Consider the following 25322-nt stretch of genomic DNA (forward strand, 5'->3'; position numbering starts at 1 on the left):
AACTGCAGAATTGACCATATTTACAATGCAGTGAATAGTGACTGCCACTGCCTTTTTGGATAGGTTCTGGTCAAAATTTGGGGTAGGTTTCTTCATAAAAGTTGTTTGTCTATATCTTAACTTGTTGCTGTAAAAATTTCAGGTCAATTGGCCCATTCTACAATGAGTTATGGCCAAATGAACAGTTACTATTCATTTGGTCATTCTGCAGAATTTGATTGCAGGGTATCCGGATTGGGGCCAATTTTTGGTCTACTTGCTTTGGTCTTTTGGGCATGGTTTCTTCAGCAAAATTGTGCCATTATATGTCTAATTTCATGTCCAATTGACCAAACACCAATTGAACCTACATAGCCAAAGTTATGGCTATCTAAGTGGGCTGGAATCACAGCCACCCTGCTGCACTCACTAGGCAGCATACCCATTTCAGTTTGCCATGCAATAGTTCACTCCAAATTATGGTCAACTTACCTTAAATGGTCACTAATTGACCATTAGAATGTTCTTTAACAATTTCATAAGCAAAATCCAAGTTTCACTCCCAAACCCTAGCTCATATTCAAGGTTTACACAAATTACCTTAGTTAACTAACTAATTCATTATCCTTATGTTTATATACTTTAAACATGATTTCTAGTTCACTCCAAGTCCATCAAAAACACTCCATCTTGTTCCTTCCTTAGGGCTGCCGAATTCCATGGGGTCTATACACATAAATTTCATTCATTTGATTCACAAATTCTTACTTATATTAAGTCTTTAACATGGAATAAAAGAGGTATAAGTGTAAATAGGCACTAACCTCTTGTAGGGCAGAATTTTCCCAAGCTTGACTTCACTTTCTTTCCTTTTTTAGGCTGCCTAGAGTTTCCTTAGAGTGTGTGGATAAATTTTAGTGAAGGTGACTTAGGGTTTAGTAGTGGAATTTCATGGGAAATGGAAGTAATTAAAGGAAATTTTCATGGAGGGTTATGGAGGAGAGGTCACGGCTTGAGGAAGAAGAAGAAGAAGAGCAGAATTTTTTTGGTCTTCTTTTGTCTCTTTTATTAGTTAATTAGATGGTTGTTTAATTGTGATTGGAGGGAGCTTTTAAATGACATCATAATATGTCATAAATGAGCCTTTTATCTCATTTTCTATTCTTTACTTCTCTACTTATTTTCAATTTAATTTTTAGCAATATTTATTCACATTTTATGTCATAATAATTATTTACTCAACTGGACAAGTCGGCCAAAAATCATCTCTGAAGGCGAAATGACCAAAATGCCCTCCGTTTGGCTTAACGGGTCAAAATTATCTGTACCAATTGAAAAATTTTTCTAAATATTTTCTTGGCATTCTAATGCTATAGGAACCTCAATGACCCTTCTCTGGAGTCCCAAAAATTATTTTATGAATTTTTACCCTGGTCTAGGACTCCTAGTTGTGAGAACCACAACTTCCCTCTGGGTTACCCATCATTTGGGCACCGGCTCATTTGACTTGGTTGTATTTTATTTCTAAAATTTTTACTAAATTTTTCTTATTAATATTTGAGTTAATTATGGTCCCTCACTTTAGTTAAAATATTTTTCCGAACGTTCTAATTGTCCGGACCGACACTGGTCACCGGAACAGTAGAATGTACAGAGTTGCTACCGGGAGGGTGTTACAACTGAGTTCACCAGTCAGCGATAGCTTTGTATGCTGTCACAGGTAAGAAGAGCATAGAGCAGTGAGTAAGTTTCTTTGAAGGCACATTCAGATCAGCTCCAGGTATATCATAGGTATACTCATGTACATAAGTTTTGATGTATGCATGTAATAATATATATGCAAATTATTTGAGCAGTTGTATAAAAACTCTTGTAAAATATTTTGATATGTAATTAAATGTAAATTATTATAAATGTAAATTTGGGATTTCATTTATCTGAATAGTTTTGTAATATTAATTTTGAGTCTTGTAATCAATGAAATGTTTCTTTTATGAAGAGATTGATTTGATTATTGAGATTTGAATTATGGGTTCAAATGAAGTTATTAAAGTTGTATTTGAGAAAACATATTGGGAGTGTGTTCTTTGCAGGTTTTGAAGAACTGTTTTCTCAAAATATAATCGGCACTTTGTCGAAATTTTGAAAAAAATTTTATAACACCAGATTTTAATCGATGATTTAAATTTCATGAAAATTGTTTGAAAATCCCTTGTAGTATATTTAATGAATTATCGGTAGACGAAGTACGGTAATTCATTAGGTGTACTACGGGATCATGTTACATCTTATAGGAGAGTAGGGTGTGACATCTCTTACATCAATGAAACTCAAGCTATTTACTTCAATACTCCGCCATGTTATCATAATAAGCCTATGGCCTAATAGTCCCATCTTCTCATCATGTCAACCTTTCAAGCCTTGATCTCCAACACGTTTGCTATGATTTCTCAACTTGCAACACTTCCGAATATCTCTCGATATTTACCCATCAAACTCACCTACCAATTATTTATTGTGGCAAGCACAGCTATTACCCATACTTTATAGGTACAATATGGCAAAACACGTCTCTCCTTCTTCTACGACACCCACAACTTCTAGATGACAACATGTCAAATCTTGCTTACTTGTCTTGGTTTCGTCAGGACCAATTGGTTTTGTCCTGGCTATTTTGTTCTATCTGTAAGAATTTGTTGCCTCATATTATAGGCATGAAATCTGCAAGGGAAGCGTGGCACAAACTGGAGACATGTTTGCCTCAAGCTCAAGGACACTAGTCCAGCAATTACGTAAGCCGTTGAAGCACTTGCGCAAAGGTACTAATTCAATTGAAGTGTACATTTGACTAGCAAAGGATATCTTTGATCCATTTATGACTTTATAATGCCCTATTATTGAAGAGATGCTCATAGGCAATATTATGGAGAGACTCGGGTCTGAATATGGACCATTCGCTAGAGCTATTGGAGCTAAAAACTACTGTATAATTTCTTATGATGACCTATTTACATTGTTATTAAGTGAGGAAAATCAATTAAAAATGGAAACTTTGACTCTAGATGCACATATGTTTGCAACAGCTCAAATGCGAGAAATTTACTGGTCAAAGGGGACAGATCTAGTCATGGACGTGGCCGCCATTCTCTAAGTTCCAAATACTCCCATTAATCTAGTTTAACCATTGTTTGTTAGAATTGTTAAGGGACTGGACAAATAGCAAGACAATGCCCTTCACCTAAGCAACCTTAAACAGTTGAGAAAACGACACCCTACTTCCAACTTTGCCTCTACAAATAATGGTTATGTGCAATCTTAGATAGTAAATTCAAGTACAAATTATCATCTCACCACAGATGATCCAGGAAACATTACCAAGTCCACACCTATCATGGTCCTGATGAAATTGAAACATTACCAAGTCCACACCTATCATGGTCCTGATGAAATTGTTATTGGAAACGGTAAAACCTTACCAATAATTCCATATGGAGAGACTTCAATTTACACAAAAGCATTAATTGGGGATAGAATAGTTTAATTATCAAAATATAGAGACTAAATTATAATTAGTGGTAAAAATCTGAGTTTAAATTGTAAATTTCTCTTATTAGAAACTTAACAATAAAAAATATTTCTTCCTGTGATTTTGCAATAAGAATTAATATTGAAAGCCCTTTTATAAGTTCTCTGATAGCAATGGATAAAAGTTCATTTTTGTCTTTGAACTTTTTATTTATGTTCAATTTTGTCCATTTTTAAGTTCTTAGCCCGCTTTACATAAATATTTCTATAAGTTCAAATTAACCCCTTCCCTACAAATGTAATACCTAAGTTTTTTTTTAATATTTTTTAATATTAATTAATAAAATTATAGGTCCATTATTTTCATAATGGGAGTGCTAATTTGAGTTAAAATCTAAAAATTTGAATTAATTAAATAAAAAACTTGAAAATGGGTAAAATTAAACATGAACAAAAATTTCGGAGCAAAAAATGAACTTTCTTTCCAATAATAATTATTCAGATGTGTTATATATATATATATATATATATATATACACATAATTCTTAATAGATTATTTAATTTTAAACCCTTGATTTTCTCACTAAAAAAAAGCTCAACAACTAAATTATTAATGCAATAGCTTTTATTTTGTATTATTTGCGTTGCGATCTCGTCTTTTTTAAGTTATATATATATATATATATATATATATATATATATATATATATATATATATATATATATATATATATTTGAATTTTGTTAAAGCTGTATCTCTATATAGGGGTGGCCACGGTCCAATTTTAAATCGGAACCGAACTGAAACCGATTCGGTTAAAATCGGACCAAAATTGATCAAAATCGGAATCGACTTCGAACCGGACTGAAACCGTCATCTGTGGTTTGGTTCAGGTTCATATTTTTTAAGAATCGTGAATCGGCGGTTCCGAACTGAATTAAATCGATGATTTCGAACCGGATTAAATCGGCAATTTAAATATAAAAAAATTCAATAAATATTTTACCTTACTCCTAATTCATTTATATATATCATTAATTCTCTAAACAATTATTCTCTGCATTTTCTTTAATTCTTAATATTTTTTTAATTTTTCTCAAATTTTCTAAATAATTATTTTCTACACTCATTTTAATTTCCAATACTCTCTCAATTTTCCTACTTTATTATTTTATATACGTACTGAAATTTTCAATATTATCTCAATTACTTTGTTATTACTTTAAATCCATAATAAAATTTTCAATACCCTCTATTTTAATTTTTTTCTCTTTTATACTTTTTAATTATCAATTATTATATAATTTTTAAAAAAATGTAAGTAATAGAACTAAAAATTTTTATTCCTCTAAATCTTAAAAAGATATTTAGGCAAAATTAAGTTCATGTATTTTTTGTTAATTTATTTTAAAAAAATTAATTTTATCTTTTGTTTTTTAAATAGGTTCAAGTTTTTATTTATTAAATTTTTCTTAAAGATAAATCATTTTCTTTTTTTTCTTATTTTATTTTGATTGAAAGATTTCTAAGAAAAATTAAAATATTTTTACAAATATAACTTAAATTTTGAATTAATAAAATTTTTCTCTAATTTTTTAATCGTAGCTACCCTTAAATCATTCCTAAATCGCTTTCAAACCGTCCTCCAAACTATCTTGAACCTTTTTTTTTCGAATCGCCCTTTAAACTGTTTTAAATCGGAACTCAAATCGAATCAACGGTTTAGAACTATTTTCAAATCATTTTCGACGGTTTAATTGATTCATAATTTCATTAAACTTAAATTGATAATTTAAAAATTATAACCGGTGATTCTCGAACCATGATCATCCTTATATCTATGTATGCTTCAATAATATTCTGACATAATTTATAAAATAATGGAATACAACCCACATAATTGCAATAAAAATGCAACTTTTTTGAAAGGACATAAAAAAGCAACTTTGAAAAAGCACTGATGTGGACACCCAAATGAGCGTTTGTCCATATTATAATAAAAGCCAATTAAAACTGTAAATCAACTAATTGGAAGATCAAGCTATTTTTTTTTTATTATTATTATTAATTTGATTTCATCATCAAGTGATTTTTTTAAGTGTATGTTAATTAATTAATTAAAGAAAATGAGAGACTAAGTAAGAGCTTCTTTTCCACATGTTTTATATCATCTTACTCTAACCTTTCTCTCTCTCTCTCTCTCTCTTTTTTCTTATCTTCGAATATGTTCGAAGATGTTTTACGAGATTGACATATCATCTACATGTCAAGTATCCCATTAATTATTGCACCAGATCAACATATTATTTTTTAAACACTTATATTATATGTGTATTACATAATTAATAATTATTTATTTATGTATAAATATTAAATGTAATTATTGAAAATAAAAATATTAAGTTTAATGTTAATCAATATAAATTTATAAATAAATATTATTATTAATATATTCTATTGTTATTTAGTTTAATATAAAGTAAAATTAATTTGTTATGGAAAATAAAATAACTCAACGAAATTTTATAATTTATTTTATTAAATTTTTGTAAAATGGTATTTTTTTAAAAAAATTATTAATAGATAGAAAAAAAAATTTCCTTATATAAATGAATAAATATATAATATAATTTTTAATAATATTAAAAAATATAATAAGTTAAAAAAAATATGATAATTGAAAATATTAAAGAAATTTTATTTTTTCTGTTAAACTAATAAATTTTTCATAATTAATTATTTTATGAAAAAAAGCATAATTTTATAAAAATTTAATGAGATTAATTGTAAAATTTTGTAAAATTATATTATTTTTTATAATAAAATAAAATTATTTTATTTTAAATTAAATAATCATAAAATTCACCATTATTATTATTATTATTATTATAAAAGATATAGAGAGACTTGAACCTCTGTATTATTGGTCTAATATATATACATTATATATACATTTACCATTAAATTATGCTCATTGCTCCAAAATTTTTATTATTATATTGTATCTTTAATTAATTAAATTATAATTTTATGAAAAGTTATATGCTTTAATTAATTTAATTACCGAAGACGTTACTTAAAAGTTTAAATGACGTTAAGTTTTGCTCATTGTATTAGGTTCGTCCGCACTTTTTTTTCCATTTTTAAAAAATTAAATTTGCATTTATGTATATTTTATTCTTTCTGGTAATTTAAAATTAATATTATTTTCTTGTGCGTTGTGTTAGCTAGATTAACATAAAAAAATTATAATTTATAGAATTAAAAGTTATTATAAAAATATGCTTTTATAATTTTTTTTTAAATTAGATATATATTATTTGAAATCAATAAAAATGAAAGTAAATCAATTAAATAAGAAATAATAAATCAGGGAATAAATAGATGAGAGTAAGAGTAATTATAAAATTTTTATAATTAAAATGTAATTTCATAGTTTTAGGCCTTTTGTAAATATATAAATTTAGTCACATATATATAATTTTAAATAAATTTAAATAACACAGAAATATATTAGGATTATAATTAAAGATAAATATAATATTAATGAAAGAATTTTATTATAATCATTATATGCATTACACGTTAAAAAAATTGTGTATAATTGGGTTTTACTATTTTAATTTTTATATTTATTTATATAATTTTGTACCCCACATTATTTTAATCATTTTCTGTAGAAATTTCTCCATTTCTAAATATATCAAAGTCTTGATAGTTAAGAAAAAAAAAAAAAAAAAAAGAAATACTGCATACACAATGTAATTTTTATATATAATTTAAAATTATTTATAATAATTGTTAATCAATTTTGTATAAGACAAACTTTTTGCTAGTTAATATTTTACAAGTCACTCCCAATGATTTACTTGAAAAATAAAAGGAAGTGAATGAATTATTATTACAATAAACTTCAAATGAAATATTTCAAATGAAATTTCATTTTCATTTCAATTAATTCAAGTTTCAAGCCAAATTATCAAAGCAAATATATATAATGAAATGGCAACGTTCTGCAATGATGTGATATGCTTCATAATTATTTCAAAAGAAAAAAAAAAAGAAAAAGAAAAACTTTCATGCTATACTTCAACTCATTTGCCTGAGCTCTCTCTTTCTAGCAAGAAATTACTCTGAGGGTAAACCAATAACTAATGATGGGATTGCAATTTGCATTGAAGACGTTTCTCCTCCATCTCCTGCTTGTTCTGGTAATTAATCTCTCCACAGATCCTATTGTCCTACTTGATTAATTCATATATTAATTGACTGATGAATGACTTGCAGTGTACTCATCGAAGCCATGGAGACGCCAGGGAGATGACGATAAGCAATGTTCTGAGACTTCCAAGTGAGGAAGAAAATGGTGTCTCAGATAAGGGAATGCATAGAAGTCGCCCTGTTCATGCAAATCCATCAACCCGTATGGATCACATGGACCCTTCACTGATGATTTTTTTCACCCTGAATGATCTCAAGGTGGGCAAGAAATTGCCCATATTTTTTCCTATGAAAGATTCTTCATCTACTCCTCCTTTGATGTCCAGAGATGAAGCAAATTCCATTCCCTTCTCCTGCGCAGATCTTCCCCATCTCCTTCACTTCTTCTCCTTCTCTCCGGGTTCTCCCCAAGCCAAAGCCATGGAACATACTCTCAGAGAATGTGAGATAAAACCCATCAAGGGCGAGACTAAAATCTGTGCTGCTTCATTAGAATCCATGCTAGATTTTGTACGAGAAACCTTTGGATCGGAGACCCAATTCAAAGTTCTGAGCACAACCCATCTCGCAAAATCAAGAACCCTTTTGGACAATTACACCATCCTGGATGAGCCCAACGAAATACCAGTTCCAAAGATGGTAGCATGCCATACGATGCCGTATCCATACACAGTCTTCTATTGCCATAGTCAAGAGACCGAGAACAAGGCATTTGTGGTGTCACTAGGTGGTGATCATGGAGGGAGAATAGAAGGAGTTGCAGTTTGTCACATGGATACCTCTCAATGGAGTCCAAATCATGCATCATTCCGTGTGCTTGGGATTGAACCAGGAACCTCCCCTGTGTGCCATTTCTTTAGAGGAGATAATCTAGTTTATGTTCCCATCAATATGCCTATCCATGGCTAATAGAATCAAGCTAGCACTTGTTCTTGAGTTCCTATGCCCGCCATGATTAATAATGTACTCTCAGTGTGATCGATAGATTAGAGTGCTTTGTGCTTATTATGTACCTTTGGCTTCAATAAAAAGCCTGTTTCGTTTGAGTGTAATAACTATGCCAATAATAAGTTTAATGAATGAGTAAGATGTCTAAAATTAAAGTCGAATTTTAAGAATGATTTAAACCTATGAATTGAATTCAAGATTTTCATATATTCAAGAAGATATTTATTTATCTTAATAAAAGATCATGCTTATAAAAATAAAAAAAAAAAGCTGAGTTTAAACCTTAATTATCATTAGTAATGTGTGTAGTTCGATTTGATCCGGGAGTCATATACGAGCCTTCACTCCTTCAATCCCCTGTAATAAAAAAAAATTGTTAAGAATAAAAAAAATATAATTATCCTTGATAAATTAAAATTTATTAATTTTTTATATTGTTTAATTTTGACATTCTCACATGACAGATTTATTGATATAATTCAACCCAATTGTTTTTTTCTTTTTTTCCCAATGTAGCAAACGTAGTTATGAATTAAATTGGACCCAAAGTCAGTTCATCAGAATTTCGATTTGAAGTGCAAAGTTTGACTGATTAGCTTGCCTTTTTATACGGTTAGAACAATTTCAGTTTGGACAAATTTCAACAAAACAAGGTTAATTATGTGGTTTAGTGAAATTAATCAAAACAAGGTCTCAAATCTCAATAGTTTAATGACACTATCAAATAATTAATTATAAGTCACTCCTTTACTCTATCACCGACCACTTCATGTATTTTGCTAATCAATGGCTATAATAATATCGATGTCCACAAATAGACATCCTAGCAGTAAAAAAACTTAAAGTTTCTGTGAGAAGAGCTTTTTAGATGAGATTACAAGAATAAAGTGGGATTGCTACCTATGGTGTTGTTCATTCATATTAAATAGGAAAAAGAAAATATATATTCGGTATACAATATTTAAATAGTTTTATTTTTATCAATTAGATATTTATAATAAAAAAAATTCTTAAACTCAATTTATGATAGATTTAAGATATAAATATATGAAATTTACTTAATAAATATTTTGTATTTTGAGTCTATAATTAGTATTAGCCTTAGGCAAACAAAATCTGTATGTATGAGAAATAACAAATTAATTTAAAAAATGACATTTAAATAACATTAGCATAAAATGACAAGGATGAATCAATTATGATATTTGCAAATTGCCAAAAGTAACCAAACAATGATAATTACGTAAATAATTATTACCTTTCCTAAAAGAAAAAAATCAGCCAGTTCAACTGCGTTGCAATCTTCCTATTTATTTAAACTCAAAATTGACAACTAACAAGAATGTGCAAAACTCTTCTAAGAAAACAGGAATGTGAAAAATGAGGGTAATTTTTATAATTCGTTTTTAAATTTTGATTCGTATTTTACTTTTATCTTTTGACTTTAATTTGTTAATAAAAAATCTCTTAAAATTAATTTTGTTTTATAAAAATTTTTCTAAAGTACTATATCAAATTTTTAAGTTAAAAAAAATTATCTTTTTACCTCTTATCCCTTCATAATTAAAAAAATAAGCCGTTTTAATCACTATTTAAAATTAGCACAAAATTAAAGTTTAAAATTTTTTAATAACAAATTAAAATTAAGCAATGGAAATAAAACACAAAATAAAGTTTAAAAATGGGCTATAAAAATTACCATGAAAAACGATCAACTAGAGATGATGATATCTAGCCAAACATGCATACTACTACTATATAATAACCAAAAGCATAGAAATTTATGTACCATTAATATAATATCTGAAATTTTTCTAGCTATGTATAATTTTTAGTGAATTTTTAAAGTTTGGAGATATTCTTTTGATGATGTCATTGCTAATATCACTATAGCAGTTGCCAATGATTACTACAGCAATCATCACTAATGATGTCGTAATGGGTTAATGTAATAATGCATATAATCACTATAGCAATGTGAAAAAACCGCTAAATCGTCAAATTTTGATTGCAAAGTAGATAAGCTCTTACTAGAATTGAATAGTACTATTGTCTAAATTGACTTTCTACCATTCTCACCATCATTTTGAGTTATGAAGTACCTCTGACCACCCTATAAATATGAGAAACTTTGAATTGTTATTCTTGCCAATCTACTAATCTTTTCTAAGAGTATTATATACCATTGTGATCATCACCTCACAAGCTTTATTTTGCATCTAATCAAACTAATTTTCATGGTCAGAAAAGGAATATCAAAATCACACCATCACCACCTTCTCTCCTCAATCTGCGGCGAATGGTTATGAGTTAAAAAGTACCACCGGTAGTTGAACTCTCCACACTGAAATGAGTGGATTGGTATAAATTTTGTAGTCTAAAAATTGTTATTCTTGCCAATCTACTAATATTTTCTAAGAGTATTATATACCATTGTGATCATCACCTCACAAGCTTTATTTTGCATCTAATCAAACTAATTTTCATGGCTAGAAAAGGAATATCAAAATCACACCATCACCACCTTCTCTCCTCAATCTATGGCGAATGGTTATGAGTTAAAAAGTACCACCGGTAGTTGAACTCTCCACACTGAAATGAGTGGATTGGTATAAATTTTGTAGTCTAATTTCACCATTTTGTAACATTTTTTTTAGAACATGCAAGTATGGCATTGCATTAAATATGGCCCAAAATGGGTAGGATTACATGAAAAAGTTATAATAAAACAAGGTTTCAAATTCAGCTCCAATAGGAATCCTACTACAGAGAGAGACCCAACCAAAAACAATAAAACCGCCAAAACCTATATGCCCACAGGATTCAAGAAGTTTCACTGAAAGATGAAACCATCATATAATCTCTGCTGGATCTCCTACTAGGACTCTTCCAACCAGCAAAACACAATGCTAATCACCCTTAAGCAAACAGACCCTAGCTACAGCAAAATAACGATGAAGAAACTCAAACACAATAAAGACAAACAATTGGCACATATTAAAACACCAGAAAACCTCAACCATCGCTTGATACAGGCTACTAGATCTGGCCAAACCGCAGCATATGCTAAGAAGACAGAGGCTTAAATCACATTGGACTAAGGCATTTTAGTCTTTATAGCCTTTAAGTCAGCTATTTACATCTCTCGCTGGCGAACTCCTCTGCGAACCCCCTCTCCTCATGACAGCAACACCAACGTTCGACCATATCAAAAGTAGGCCCTATAGGTGCTCTCTTCTTTCTCTCCACCTACACAAAACAACCTGCCAGCCATATATAAGCTGATCTCAGGGAGGAGGGAGAGCTAATCTCCTCAACATTTTATAACATTGATCTATATTTACCAACCTGAGTGAATAACAACTGTTAATTGTAGTGCCTGAGTAGTAACAATGAGCAATAATAAATGTGAATAGTAATTAGTTAGAAAAAAAAATTGAGTTCACCTATTTAGAGGTAATTCGATGATTTAAGCGTAATGCTGCAATCTGCAATTTGATGTCTCTAAACCTTATTTTTATGAATTTTAATATTTTTATCTATAAAATATCAATTTGTGAATGATTTATACTGAAATAGAATCACATTCATGTAGCTAAGGTACATTGGTATCTATGCTAATGGCTAAACTAGTATCTATGCTAACTACTAAGTACTAATTTAATAATTATAGGTGCATGTATGCTATTTAATATCTACTCGGTGGAGACTCATTCCATTATTTTAATTAATTAATTAATTTATTTATTTAAACAGATTTTCTAGAATATGATATTTTGGATTAAAGTTGTATGTGCAGAATCTTCATAAACGTCACCTAAATATTTTCCTTGGCTCATGTGCATTTGTGATTTTAAGATAAGTGGCTTGTGCTTTGCCACTGCTATTTGTGAGCAAGCTTTGGGCTTTACTGATACTTATGTTGACAATTGATGTGCGACTCAGGTTTTGATGTCCTTAATATTATTTATTGCCAGCAAAATATTTTGTTTATAATTTGTGCACTGCATTGTATATTTTAATATATATAAATTCTGCATTGGATTTTTAGTAAGATTATGTATCGTTTTGCACGAATGAAGGCTTTCTACGTGTTTTGGTAGCCTTAAAATTATTCAAATCCTAGTGCAAGTCCAACTCATGAATGAGTTGTGATAAAATTGATACCAGAGGGCATAGCTTATGGTCTATGTTGTCTATCGATAGACACCTTTGAGGATAGAGACACTAAAGAGAGTAGGGTGCATATTTTTACATTAATTTATGTTTTAAGGCTTATTGGATAAAAAAGGCTAAACGTTTTTTCTAATTGGAAATTATGTCCAAATGTTCTAAACGTTTAGATATAATTGTCAATTAGAAAAAAAATGTTTGGAAATTTCTATCCAATTGGCCATGTTTTAAGCATTTTACAGTATTTTAACTAACAAATGATTTAAATTTTGTGTGGAAGGCAAGAATACTCATAATGATGATCTAGTTGTTCCCAGGGACGGGAACAAGCAATGGAGGTCGCCTTCAGTTAGCTTGAGTGAGTTGCCTTAAGAGGTAAGGATAGGCCACTTAGAGTACCTAAGCTGCTAGTAGCCACCACATATGGAGGAAAGGCTAGGAGAGTTACCTCTCGAGTCTAGCCAAATGAATAACCATTACATCCGCAAATGGATCCTTTGGCAATGCTAATAAAGATGAGATGGATGGTGGATGTTGTGGTATAGTTTATGGATCAGAGGTAAGCAGCACCACCACCACCGCCTCTTTATGTCTAACTAGAAGTAAGACGAGTGAGAGAAAGACTTTGGTGCATAATATATAGCTTTGGGGCCTCTTTATTATGAAAGAAAGGATGAGAGGACCCCTTTACCTTCTTGTTTAATGTAAAGCAGCTTAGTGATTTGCTGAGATTCTCCAAGTAGTAGTCATTTAAATGGCAGGATTCTCCATGAAAGGAGAAGTGGCTATGTGGTTTATGGATCAAATTCAACCCCAAATGACATGGTTTGATCTCTATAAGATATTTATGTCCAAAGAAATTCCTTAGAGCTTCAAAAGCAATAAGATGAATGAGTTCAAAAGATTCACATAAGAGGGAGAAAAGTCTCGGAATATATCAAGTTGTTTGAGGAAGTAAGCAACTTTTCTCTAGCTTCTATTATTGTCGAAGCTATGAAGATGAATAGGTTTATCTATGGTTTGAGCTATGAAGATGAATAGGTTTATCCATGGTTTGATCAAGGGATATACAACTTTGATTTGTACCATGAAGGTTCACCATATCATAAGGTCATAAACATGGGTCAAGAGATTGATAACAAACTAAGACCTAAGCTAGAAGGGCCAATGAGAAAAAAGGTTAAAATGGAGTTATAAGAATTCTCCAATATCACCCAATCTAAGCAATCTACCAAATACACTAAAAGTAAGAAATGGAAAGGTAAAAGGAGATTTAGAAATAGTTTTGGACATAATAGCAGTTTCCAGAGTGGAGGATCTTTCAAACCAAATTGGCCTTTTTTTTTTTTTTTCAAAAGTGTGGAAAACAACACCTTAAATAATATGGATCCCACTTCCAATATGGCCAGATGGGACACTTCACTAAAGAATGTCTAGGCACCATAAATGTCAATGACCGATGTGGCGCAACCTACATATGATAATTCCCAAGGTGGAACACGGTTCACTAGTCAGTCAATTTAGTGGTCCAGCCAATTTCCAAAGAGGTGTTGGAAGAGGAATAGAAGGACATGGTTTAGCCCAAACAATAGTCAAAGAGGACAAGGTCATCATAAACAAAGTCTACTAATCATATTTTATTTGCATAAGGGAAAGAAACACCCTAACTAGCTAATGTTGTTGGATGTGATAGAGTTCAATGTGATAATTGGCATGGATTGGTTGACCATGCATTATGCTATGGTTGACTATCACAATAGGGAAGTGAACTTAAATATACCAAGTGAAAGCAAGTTTAGTTTCAAATGTGATGAGAGGAAGGCCACTTATAGTATGATATCCACTTTCACGGTCAAAAGATTGATAAGGAAAGGGTATCTTACTATTATAAAGCATACCACCACTGAGGCATTAAAGATAGAAAATGTACCAGTGACCCAAGAGTTCTATGATGTTTATCCTAAAGATCTATTAAAACTACCTCCCAAATGAGGGAAAAAGTTCTACAATGATCTTGTGCCTGGGACCAAATTGGTATCTATTCTTCCATATATATCAAATGGTCCCAACAAAGTTGAAAGACCTATTGAGCAAGGGTTTCATCAAACCTAGTACATCTTAATGGGAGCACAGGTAATGTTTTGTGAAAAGAATGATGGCTCCATGAGATTCTGCATTAAATATAAACAACTCAATAAGGTTACAATTCGGAACAACTTTCCTTTGCACTAGATTGATGATCTATTTAATCGATTGTAGGGAGCAAGGTACTTCTCTAAGATAGACTTAAGATTAAGATATCATTGGTTAAAAATAAAATAAGCAGATATTCCAAAGATGGCTTTTCAAACGAAGCATGGATATTATGAGTTTTTAGTATGTCTTTTGGCTTAATGAATGCACTTGTGACAATCATGGACTTAATGAACAGAGTATTTAAGCTATTTCTAAATGACTTTGTTGTAGTCTTCATAGATGATATCCTGGTATGCTCTAAGATAGAGGATGAGCATGTCAAACACTTGAGAATAGTGGTACAAACTCTAAGAAAAAGTCAGTTGTATGCCATATTCTCCAAATTTGAATTTTAGTAAATAGTGTCACATTCTCAGTCATGTGGTAACTTAAGATGGGATCAAAGTAGACCACAAAAATGTTGAAGCAGTTCTTAATTGGCCTGAACCTATTTATTAAGTTCTATTTATTTATATAAATATGTTTTCAAAAAATGGTATTTTGTATTAAAGCTTCATGCATAGAATCTCCATAAATATAGCTTAAATATTTTCTATCACATATGCATTTATGATATGGAAATAAATGACTTGTATTTTGCCATTATTGCTTGTGTGACTTTAAATTTTGTTGGCTATTATGTTAACTATTATTATGGGATTTGAGTTTTGTTGTTCTTAATATTGTTTATTGTTTAAAAAAAAAAATACTCCCTTCATCTCACACCGATAAATTTACTTCTATTTTTATGTAGTTTAAGAAAATATAGTTAATATAGTTAAAGTAAAAAAATTTATTGAGTTTTTTTCTAATATATTCTTCACTCATATTGTTTCATTAAAAATTAAATTAACTCATATTACTAAACTATTCTTGAAATCAATGGATTTTTTTTAATGCATATTAAATAGGATTATATTAGTAAACAAATAAATAAACTATTATTTCAAAATAGAAAGTATACTATAAATTGTAGCAAATAAAAAGGGGAAATAAGTCTATCTTTACTATATAGAAGAAGTATTTAGTTTATATTTTATACTTTTAGTAAAATTATATATCAACTAATTGGAAGTAAAACTTATTACACGTTTTAATGAATTTAAATGTATTTAAATTGGCCCAATGACTCAAAAAATCCGAACATTTGCAGTCTTGACTCTAATTTTTCTAATTTTTCATTAATTATTCAAAACTTCAAAATTGGTATAAATTTTGTCCAAATTTAAAGCTGAAATTGGGGGAGTGTGACCCTGCTAATGTATTAGCACATAAGATTTAAAAAAACCAATGATTGCAAACACAAATCCTCCAACGAATATCCAACCTCGAGCTTTCTTTCCTTCCTCAAGACAATCTTTCTGCTTCCACATTTATCTGCTCCGCCAATGAAAATTGTTGCCTGACAACCGCCGGTGACAAAACTGATGTTCACCTCTCCATAATTCTCCGATCCAATGACATTCATCACTCTATGTTAAAGATATATTTATAAGTCATTAAACCAATTTCCCAAATTTGGTATACCAAAACAAGCCTTGCATAAATGACTGCTCAATAACTCCAATAGGGATCTAAAATTCTTTGTACATGCGAACACCTTTCCTCCTTAAGCTTCCACTACTAAGCCTCAATGTTGCAATCTTAGTCCCATTCAAATCTAAGGGAGCATCGCCAGCATAAGGCAATCCAGTCTTGGGACAAACCAATGCCTTGTAAGCATAGTCTTGGAGGAAAGCAACGAGTTTATGCTCAGAATTAGGCAGTTGAGCCCTATGACCTAGCAACTAGAGGAACCACATGCAAAGAAGCATCATCATGATACTTTGAAGAAGCCTCATCATGATACTTTGAAGAAGCCCAATGTATGCTTTGAAAACAATTTCGTACAATGCCACCAGATCTGGCGTCTGCTTAATAAACTTGTTTGTTCGTCCATGTGTTGTTAGTTTTTTTTGGGTCCATGCTTCTTTGTTTGTTGTAATATCTCTTTGGTTAGTTTCGTTTTGTTATAGCTTAGTTCTTAGGTTACTATGTGTTCATTGTTTTGTCTATGTGGGGTTGGCCTGCTTTTGGATTTGCTTATGAGTTTGTTTCCCTCATCCTCTTATTTTCTTTCTTTTCCTTAACAAAATCTTTCTTTGCCTAACAAAAAAATAAAATAAAAAAAAAAAAAAAAATTCTATTTCTCTATAAAGCTGCTTTGAAGGTTCGAAGGTTCCTGAACTCAAATGAGATTTTCAGTTGAAAACCAACCAAGAATACACGTCTAAGCTCCACGATACCACCAATGGCGGAAATTTCTACCGAAGAAAGGTTCTCAAAACCGTGCACAACTAGAGTAAACGCCGCAATGATTCACAACAATTAGCTAAATCGCCTAAGAGACTTGTTACTCCGCTGTTGTTTGATTATTCCTTTAAATTTGTAGTTAAATCATTAGTGTTTTCAGTTTATACTTACCATGAGGACTAATGAACTAATTTTTTTTTTTTAATCTTGTGTGTCTTGTGCAATTCGCCCACATAAAAAAAATAAAAATGCTATATTTAATGACACATTAATCAGAGCACACTCTTTCTAATATTATTCAAATTTAAATAAAATTTATTCTAATTTTAAAATTTTGAACAATTGATGTAGAATTATAAGAATTAAATTAAAACGTAAAAACTTAGGATTGATTCAAATTTTAGTGTGGAACCGGCCAAAAAATAGACTGACAACTAACCAGACAGCCCAATGCATTAAATCTCCTGAAAAATTATTTCACATTAACAAACAAAAATTGCAATCAATGGAAGTAGTTGATAAGTCTTATCAATCTTATTCCATGTTTCTTTTATACATCTTCATAGGTTGCGATGACAAAGTAATTAATATATCTATCTAAGTGCACTTGTTCCCATATAAAAATAATGTTATTTAGATTGCATAATGTTATGCTTATGAGTGTATGGACGTAACTGTAAAGTCCAGGAGGGTTGTAACACAAACAGATTGACATTGTGTATTGGGTTTCAATTTGATACACACCTTCATCAAAATAATTAAAGTTATTTGGATTTTTCTGCTTCTCTTACCAATTTGGGATGACCACACTGCGAACGCTATTTCCTCACTTGCGTTTAAGCTGGATCTGATAACATTTAATTGGCGTTTTCTGACTCTGTCCTCATTGTCTAGTTCAATAGGCTAGTCCATGGATCTATCTTATAATTGAGGTTGCATAATTCATTCAGCCATAATGATTCATTGGAACAAAATATATGTGGGGTACCCGGGTGATAATAAAAAATAGGCCTAATATTTTAAAAAATTTTCTAAAATTTTATTCGTTTTTGTAATTACAGTTTTTTTTTTTAATTTTGGCGTAATTTGAAAATTTAATATTTATTATGATTCGGTCAAAATTGAGGATTTGCGGGCACTGACGTTGTGCTTAACGTATCAAAAATATTATTTTTTTAATATGTTGTTACTAACGTGGCATAATTTTAATAATTAAAAAAATCTAAAACTTTTTGACTTTTACTAATGATAGCCAAATTTATAAGTTTGTTTCATTTATAGTTAATTAACTAATTTTGATCTAATTTGGTCAAAAAATTAATATTTTATTGCCTAATATAATTGAAAAAATAAATATTTATGTTACTGAGTATAATAAAAAAAATATTTTTTAATAACAGTAGGTGGGAGGAGAGAGAGAGAGAGAGAGAGAGAGAGAGAGAGAGAGAGAGAGATGTAGGTGTAAGGATATTTTTTAGTGAGAGAGGGAAAGAGATAGGGATAGAGATAGAAAGGTAAATATAGGGATATTATTTAGAAAGAGAAAGCTGGGTGAAGGGATATAAGTAATAAATGTTAATTTTTTATTAAATTAGATTAAAATTAATCGACTAACTATAAATAAGATAAACTTATAAAATTAGCTATAATTGACAAAGTCAAAATGTTTTACATTTTTTATTTATTAAAGTTATGTTATGTCAGCAATAATATAAAAAATAATAATAATTTTACTACGTCGGTAGAAACATAAAAATTCATATCACATCACTTGTTACATCAATCATAATATATTAAAAAAATAATATTTTTACTATGTCAGCGCCCTCAAATTTCTAATTTTAATCAAACCATAATAAACAATGAACTTTTAAATCAGACAAAAATTGATAAAAAAAAATTATACAATTACATAAAAAAAAGGCGTAAAGTTTTAGATTTTTTTTATAACATTTCACCAAAAAAATATTCATTAGTTATTTTGGTGGTATAATGAAATTGGCTTATAAATAGTAAGGGGGTGTTTAACATTCAGTGCAATAGTTTCTTGATTTTGTGATAGAAAACATGAAATCCTTCTTTGCTTTTCTCCCTCTTTTCATACCTCTCTTGGTAAGAGTTTCTATTAGTGGCAAGAAAATCTAATCTACATTCAATATTTTAAGATTTATTTATTTTCACTTTCCAATTCTTTTTCAATGTTTTAAGATTTATTTATTGATTCTTTTAGCAGATTTTGAGCACCACCGATGCAAGAAAAGATGTGGACGAGTATTGGAGAGGAGTGACGAAAGATCAACCTCTGCCAGAAGCAATACAAAAGCTTCTTCAAGCTTCTCCAGCCTCATCTGCCTCTAATAAGAAAACCGATTGTCACATGAGCAAGAATGTGGAGCCGAGACCTGATATTGGTCTTCAAACAAAGAAAACATTGCATGAGACGTACTCTCTTCAAAAGTTTGAGCCAGTACCTGATGTCTCAATCCACCATAACGATATTGTTCTTGAAGCCGAGAAACCATCGAAATCATTTTTCAAGGAAGAACATGAGCCGAGACCTGACGCGACAATTTACCACAATGATGTTGGTTTCAAAGCCAAAAAGCCATTAGATGAGAAATCATTTGTTAACAATTTTGAACCAAGGCCTGATTTATCCATATACCATAATGATGCAGGTTTTGAAGTAGAGAAGCCACCAAAAAAGAAATCCTTTCTCAGTAACTTTGAAGGGATAGATGACGTTACAATTTATCAAGAATAATTAAGAGAAGGAAATTATTACTCTGCAGTCATGCAGTGTGGAATTAATCTTGCATTTCATGCATTGAAAATTAGGATAATTACTGAAGTTATATGGTTTAAAGTAGTTGGTGTGTGATTTGTAACATATTTGAATAAGCTGTCCTATAAGCTCCTGTTGTGTTCAAGCTATGTAAGAAATTAGGGGTGAGTACTATTTGGTTTGAACCAAATAAATCAAACTAAAGTATCTTAATTCGATAATTTAGTTTGATTTTTAAAATAATTCGGTTCAGTTTAGTTTTACATTCTAAAAATTTCAATTATTTCGGTTCAGTTCAGTTCGGTTTTGGAGAGAAAAAAAATTGATTGAACTGAACCAAACCAAATTACTTTATTAATTTTTAAATTGATTTATTTTTATCAAAAATTTATGAATTATATATAATTATATATATATATATATAAATTATTTAATTTCATTGATTAATGGTTATTAGGTTAAAATCATACAAAATAACTTGAAAATTAAGTCTAAAATGAAAATTCCATCAAAACTCAAAACCGATCAATTCGAACCGAACTGAATAGAAATAGAGCGATTCAGTTCGATTCACTTTTCCATTCATTTCGATTCGATTTTTAAAATAGGTAATTCAGTTAATTCGATTTTGATAGTTCGATTTGATACGATTCAATTTGAACCGAATGCTCAAGCCTATAAGAAATTTCTCATGATGCAATGGAAGGAAAGTGTGGCTATGTCTTAGATGATCTAATATATATATATATGCACAGTGTCTTTTGATAAAATCTTACTATTCTCTGTCCTGATGTAATAATATCAGTTTTGTACTTCCTGCTCTCATTCTTTATGAACAGAGTTGTAATATGATTTAAGAATGTGAGATTTCGATTTGAAGTCTATATATATATATATATAAATAAATAAATAAATAAATAAATATATATATATATATATATATATATATATATATATATATATATATATATATATAGTCTATCATAATATATATATATAGTCTATCATAAGTGTCTTTTGATAAAATCTTACTATTCTCTGTCCTGATGCATAATATCAGTTTTGTACTTCCTGCTCTCATTCTTTATGAATAGAGTTGTAATATGAATTAAGAATGTGAGATTTCGATTTGAAGTCTATATATATATATAAATGCACAGTCTATTATAAGTGTCTTTTGATAAAATCTTACTATTCTCTGTCCTGACGTAATAATATCAATTTTGTACTTCCTGCTCTCATTCTTTTATGAATAGAGTTGTAATATGAATTAAGAATGTGAGATTTCGATTTGAAATCTATCTAAGAATTAAAACTGAACTAAAATTTCAATATAGTTTTAATTCAATTTTTTGATATTTCAATTTCAATTTAGTTTGATATAATTTCGATTCGAGTTTCAATTTGGTTTGATATAATATATTATATAATATATTTTTTAATTATTTTTAAATTATATAATTTTTAACTAAAAGGTGTATATATAATTTAAGGTTAAATATATTATATAATATAATGATACAAGTATATTATATGATATATTTTTTAGTTATTTATTATGTAATTTTTAAATAAATAAATATATTGATTGCGTACTCCGCAAGTATACAGGTCGTTCAAGTAATAAAGAAAAGATATCATCCCACAGAGATTTGTTGTTTGAGTACCAAACTATAAAAGTCACGATTATTTGGACTATCGATAATATGTTCCAAAAGTAAAGTAAGAGATGCAGCAAAATAAATTGGGAAAGTAAGGAAATTATAATGAATTAAGCAATTAAAATTCTAAGCACTATACTAATTTACTAAAATTTCAGTAAGTGACAAAAGATTTAATTACTTAATGGTAAAAATTGATTCCAAAGTTGAGGTTCATGAAGTAAATTTCATTGGGATTTGGATAGGTAAAGCCAAAATTAAGGGAAATACAATTTTGAAGGAAGTTGATTCTGATTTCCTTTAATTTCTCTTTCAAGCAAACTAAAGAGTGTTTTAAACCCATTCTCATGCGATGTTTAATTATCCAAAACCCTTTAAGTACTTTAATCAACTTGAAATTCCTCTTAACCCACTAGTTTATTTCTAACACTAGGTGATTAAGTTCATTATCTTGATTATCTATCATAGATTTTCACCTCTCGGTCCTTCAATCTAAGATTAAGAACAAAACCCAAAGGGTACCAACAATGGGTATGTAAATAAGCACACAAGATAAGAATCAAAACTTCTATATATTAAAGTCTGGCTAAAACCAGTCCAAATCCATAGATAAAACTTAAATCATTACATCCAACTCTGAAATCTTAAGTATCTACTCACTCATGCTTGTATTTACAAGTAGAAAATATGAAATAGAGCAAGAAAACATGAAAATAATACTAAAATAAAAGAACCCAAAAGAAGAGAATCTAAATTTTTGAAAATGGAAGCTGGAAAATGTCACTCTACAGGTGTTCTTCCTCCAAAAATAGTGTGATTCTCTCTTTCCTTCTTCTTTTGATTTTTTACTCTCTTTCTCCTTATAGTAAAAAGGAGAATATGATACTTATATATCCTCTCAAGGTTTGCCCTAAAAGTGGTCTCTAAAGGGATAAAGACAAAAGGTGTAAAAGGTGTTAAAAGATAAAATTTTTCCATGTCAGCAAATCTGTCAACGCCATCACACATGCCTCATGTTGATTTAAGTTGTTTTTCACATGCCTCATGTTGATTCGGAGGAGAAGCCTTTAGATTCTACATGACCAGCTACACGGGGCATGTTGAAGTTCTTGAAACTTTTAGCATGTTTTGTTCCAAAATCTCTGTTTACATGACCCAGTGTGAATTTACATGCCTCATGTGGATTCCTGCTGGCTAACTTTTATCTTCACACGACCCTCAACACGAGGCATGTTGAGGCCCTTGAAAGTCTCGGCTGGTCTTCTTCTTTAAGCGAATTTTTTTCATTAAGCTTCCAAATCACTTTAAATTTCTTCTATATGGAACTTTTTGCCTTTAAATCTTATTAAAACCTATGAAAAACATTAAAATCCCAAAAATCAAATATAATGAAACTAAAATTAACAAATTAGCTAAAATAAGCATTAAAAGCATAAAATTACTAAACTAAAAAGGGCAAAATGGATGCAAAATTATCTTAAAATATCTATATAAAATGAGTTTATCAAATTCCCCTGAACTCAAATCTTTGCTTGTCCTCAAGCAAATTAAAAACAATTATATGCAGTTGGGGTCCCTTGTTCTTAGATCCATGAAAATCACTCATTAAATCTTTCGAACTTACCTCTAGCTACCAACAAACCATATACCCACCTTCAAGATATAAGGAATTCAATTTTCACCAAAGTTATCACCGCTTGCCTTTGGTCAATTATTCATTCCATCAAATCCAAACCAATCAATTACATAGAGAAATCATGCTAAAATAGGCTTTAAAACAATCCATAAACTAAAACGTCTTAAATGATGATGAAAATAGTTTAAATGGATGAATAATATGCTAATCCCATAGGTAAACCAACTAATCCAATCTCCACTAATGTAGCAAAATACAATCAAGAGATCAAAAGGACTTTTAATGGATGTAATGGGGCTAAGGGGGGTAATAATGTGGCTAACAAGAAAAGGTAAAAGGGAAGTAAAACATGAAAATAATTAAATTGTTAAAAAGACCAAGATACACTTTTCTTTCATTATTATTTTTTATTTTTATTTATTTATTATTTTTTTTAAATCAAATGGGAAGAAGAACTTTACAATAAATCATCAATACTAGCATACAATTTTTTTTTTGCAACTCTTTTAGGGACTATGTAAATAACATTGAATTTTGCATTGCAATTGTTCCTTTTTAATCCACCCCCAAACTCATTTCTTTGTATACTTGGGTAGTAAATAATTTTTTTTTTTTTTTCGCAACATGATATGATTGCTAGCCAATTTTACGTTAATACTTCTCCCACTTGATTGTTATATACCCTTTTTTTTTTAATCTATCTCTTAAACAAATTATTCTCACAAAGGACGGTAAGTGTTTAGGTTTATGGCTAGGTAAATTATGGGTGCCAAGGAAATAAATGGTATAAATGAAGGCTCAAATTGGTTTCAAATGTAAAATTTAAAATGAGGTTGGTTAAGGCTAAAAATGTAGGTTTAAAATTCGAAAAATGCCTTAATCATTTCTCTTTTCAAGTGAATGCTAAAATTTCTCCTCGAAAGGTCTAGAAGGCTTGTTCTAGGATTAGTGAGACACAATTAGTTATTTCTTACTCTAAAGTTTTCTTTAAGCACTCAAAACTCAATGTAATTAATTGGATGGTGCTTGGCTAAGAAGATATAAACCTAGATATGAATCTTATAGTCTTATACCAATCCGGAACTTTCAATCCATCAAACCCATCTAGAGGCAAGCTCAATTGCTTTTCAAAATGATTCTCAATCTTCTAAGAATTAGGTAAAATTTTATTTTTTTATTTTTTTATATATATTTTTTATGTATGCATGATTCCTAAAATGAATGCAAAAATTAAATAAAATAAAAAAATTGAAATAAAAACTATACATGATCTATATGATATCTATATGCAAATGTATATATTTACATGGTGTAAGTGTATGGTGTATATGAACTAAGTAACTAAGTATAAATGAAATGCAATTTAAGTAATGTAAATAAAAAGGATTAAAAATTTTGCAAAAATTTTGCCCTCCCCCAAACTCAAATTAGACAATGTCCTCATTGGCTTAATCGAAGTGGCAAGAATGTAAATTAAATAAATAAATGATAGCTCGAGAGATATAAACTAAGAAAGAGTGGAAAAGAGTTACCATGTAGAACGTTCATGCCTAGTGGTCAATGATCAAAATATATACATGAGGCATGTGATTCATAAATGAGGCATGTTAATCAAAAAGCATGAGGCATGTTGAAGTAAAGGTAAATTATCATGCCCTGTGCCAACTGTTGAGGAGCTGATATGGGGTATCAACATGGGGCATGTCATGCTCCATGAAAATTTCGATGGGTTTTAAAAAATTTTGAAAATTTGAGGCTATGAAAATAGCTAATAGGAGAGCATAACCCTTAGCATGAGGCATGGCAAAGGAAAGCAGTGTCAGCGTGTAGCAAATGAATGTCTAAAAGTTACCTTAGATGCTTAA

The 25322-nt window shown here is 29.8% G+C and overlaps 2 protein-coding genes across 3 annotated transcripts; both read left to right on the top strand.

Annotated features, from left to right (window-relative positions):
• Positions 1–7538: 7538 nt before the first annotated feature.
• Positions 7539–8782, top strand: LOC131177206 (BURP domain-containing protein BNM2A-like). The gene is made up of 2 exons (XM_058142155.1): positions 7539–7717; positions 7794–8782. Exons 1-2 carry the CDS (start codon positions 7661–7663, stop codon positions 8634–8636), a joined length of 900 nt encoding a protein of 299 aa, XP_057998138.1. The 5' UTR covers positions 7539–7660; the 3' UTR covers positions 8637–8782.
• A 10583-nt stretch (positions 8783–19365) lies between these two features.
• On the top strand, positions 19366–20381 carry LOC110653760 (organ-specific protein P4). 2 transcript variants are annotated; one of them, XM_021809532.2, is made up of 2 exons: positions 19366–19487; positions 19609–20381. In XM_021809532.2, exons 1-2 carry the CDS (start codon positions 19443–19445, stop codon positions 20137–20139), a joined length of 576 nt encoding a protein of 191 aa, XP_021665224.2. In that variant the 5' UTR covers positions 19366–19442; the 3' UTR covers positions 20140–20381. The 2 variants fall into 2 exon arrangements, with proteins under 2 accessions (XP_021665224.2, XP_057998139.1); XM_058142156.1 differs by having other exon boundaries at positions 19424–19487; positions 19606–20381.
• Positions 20382–25322: the final 4941 nt, after the last annotated feature.

The sequence above is a fragment of the Hevea brasiliensis genome, unplaced genomic scaffold, assembly GCF_030052815.1.
Source record: "Hevea brasiliensis isolate MT/VB/25A 57/8 unplaced genomic scaffold, ASM3005281v1 Scaf354, whole genome shotgun sequence".
NCBI lineage: Eukaryota > Viridiplantae > Streptophyta > Magnoliopsida > Malpighiales > Euphorbiaceae > Hevea > Hevea brasiliensis.

Coding starts and splice junctions, on each gene's coding strand:
- LOC131177206 (XM_058142155.1), top strand. CDS start 7,661: ATGATGGGATTGCAATTTGCATTGAAGACGTTTCTCCTCCATCTCCTG. Junction 7,718..7,793: donor TCCATCTCCTGCTTGTTCTG/GTAATTAATCTC, acceptor AATGACTTGCAG/TGTACTCATCGAAGCCATGG.
- LOC110653760 (XM_058142156.1), top strand. CDS start 19,443: ATGAAATCCTTCTTTGCTTTTCTCCCTCTTTTCATACCTCTCTTG. Junction 19,488..19,605: donor CTCTTTTCATACCTCTCTTG/GTAAGAGTTTCT, acceptor TGATTCTTTTAG/CAGATTTTGAGCACCACCGA.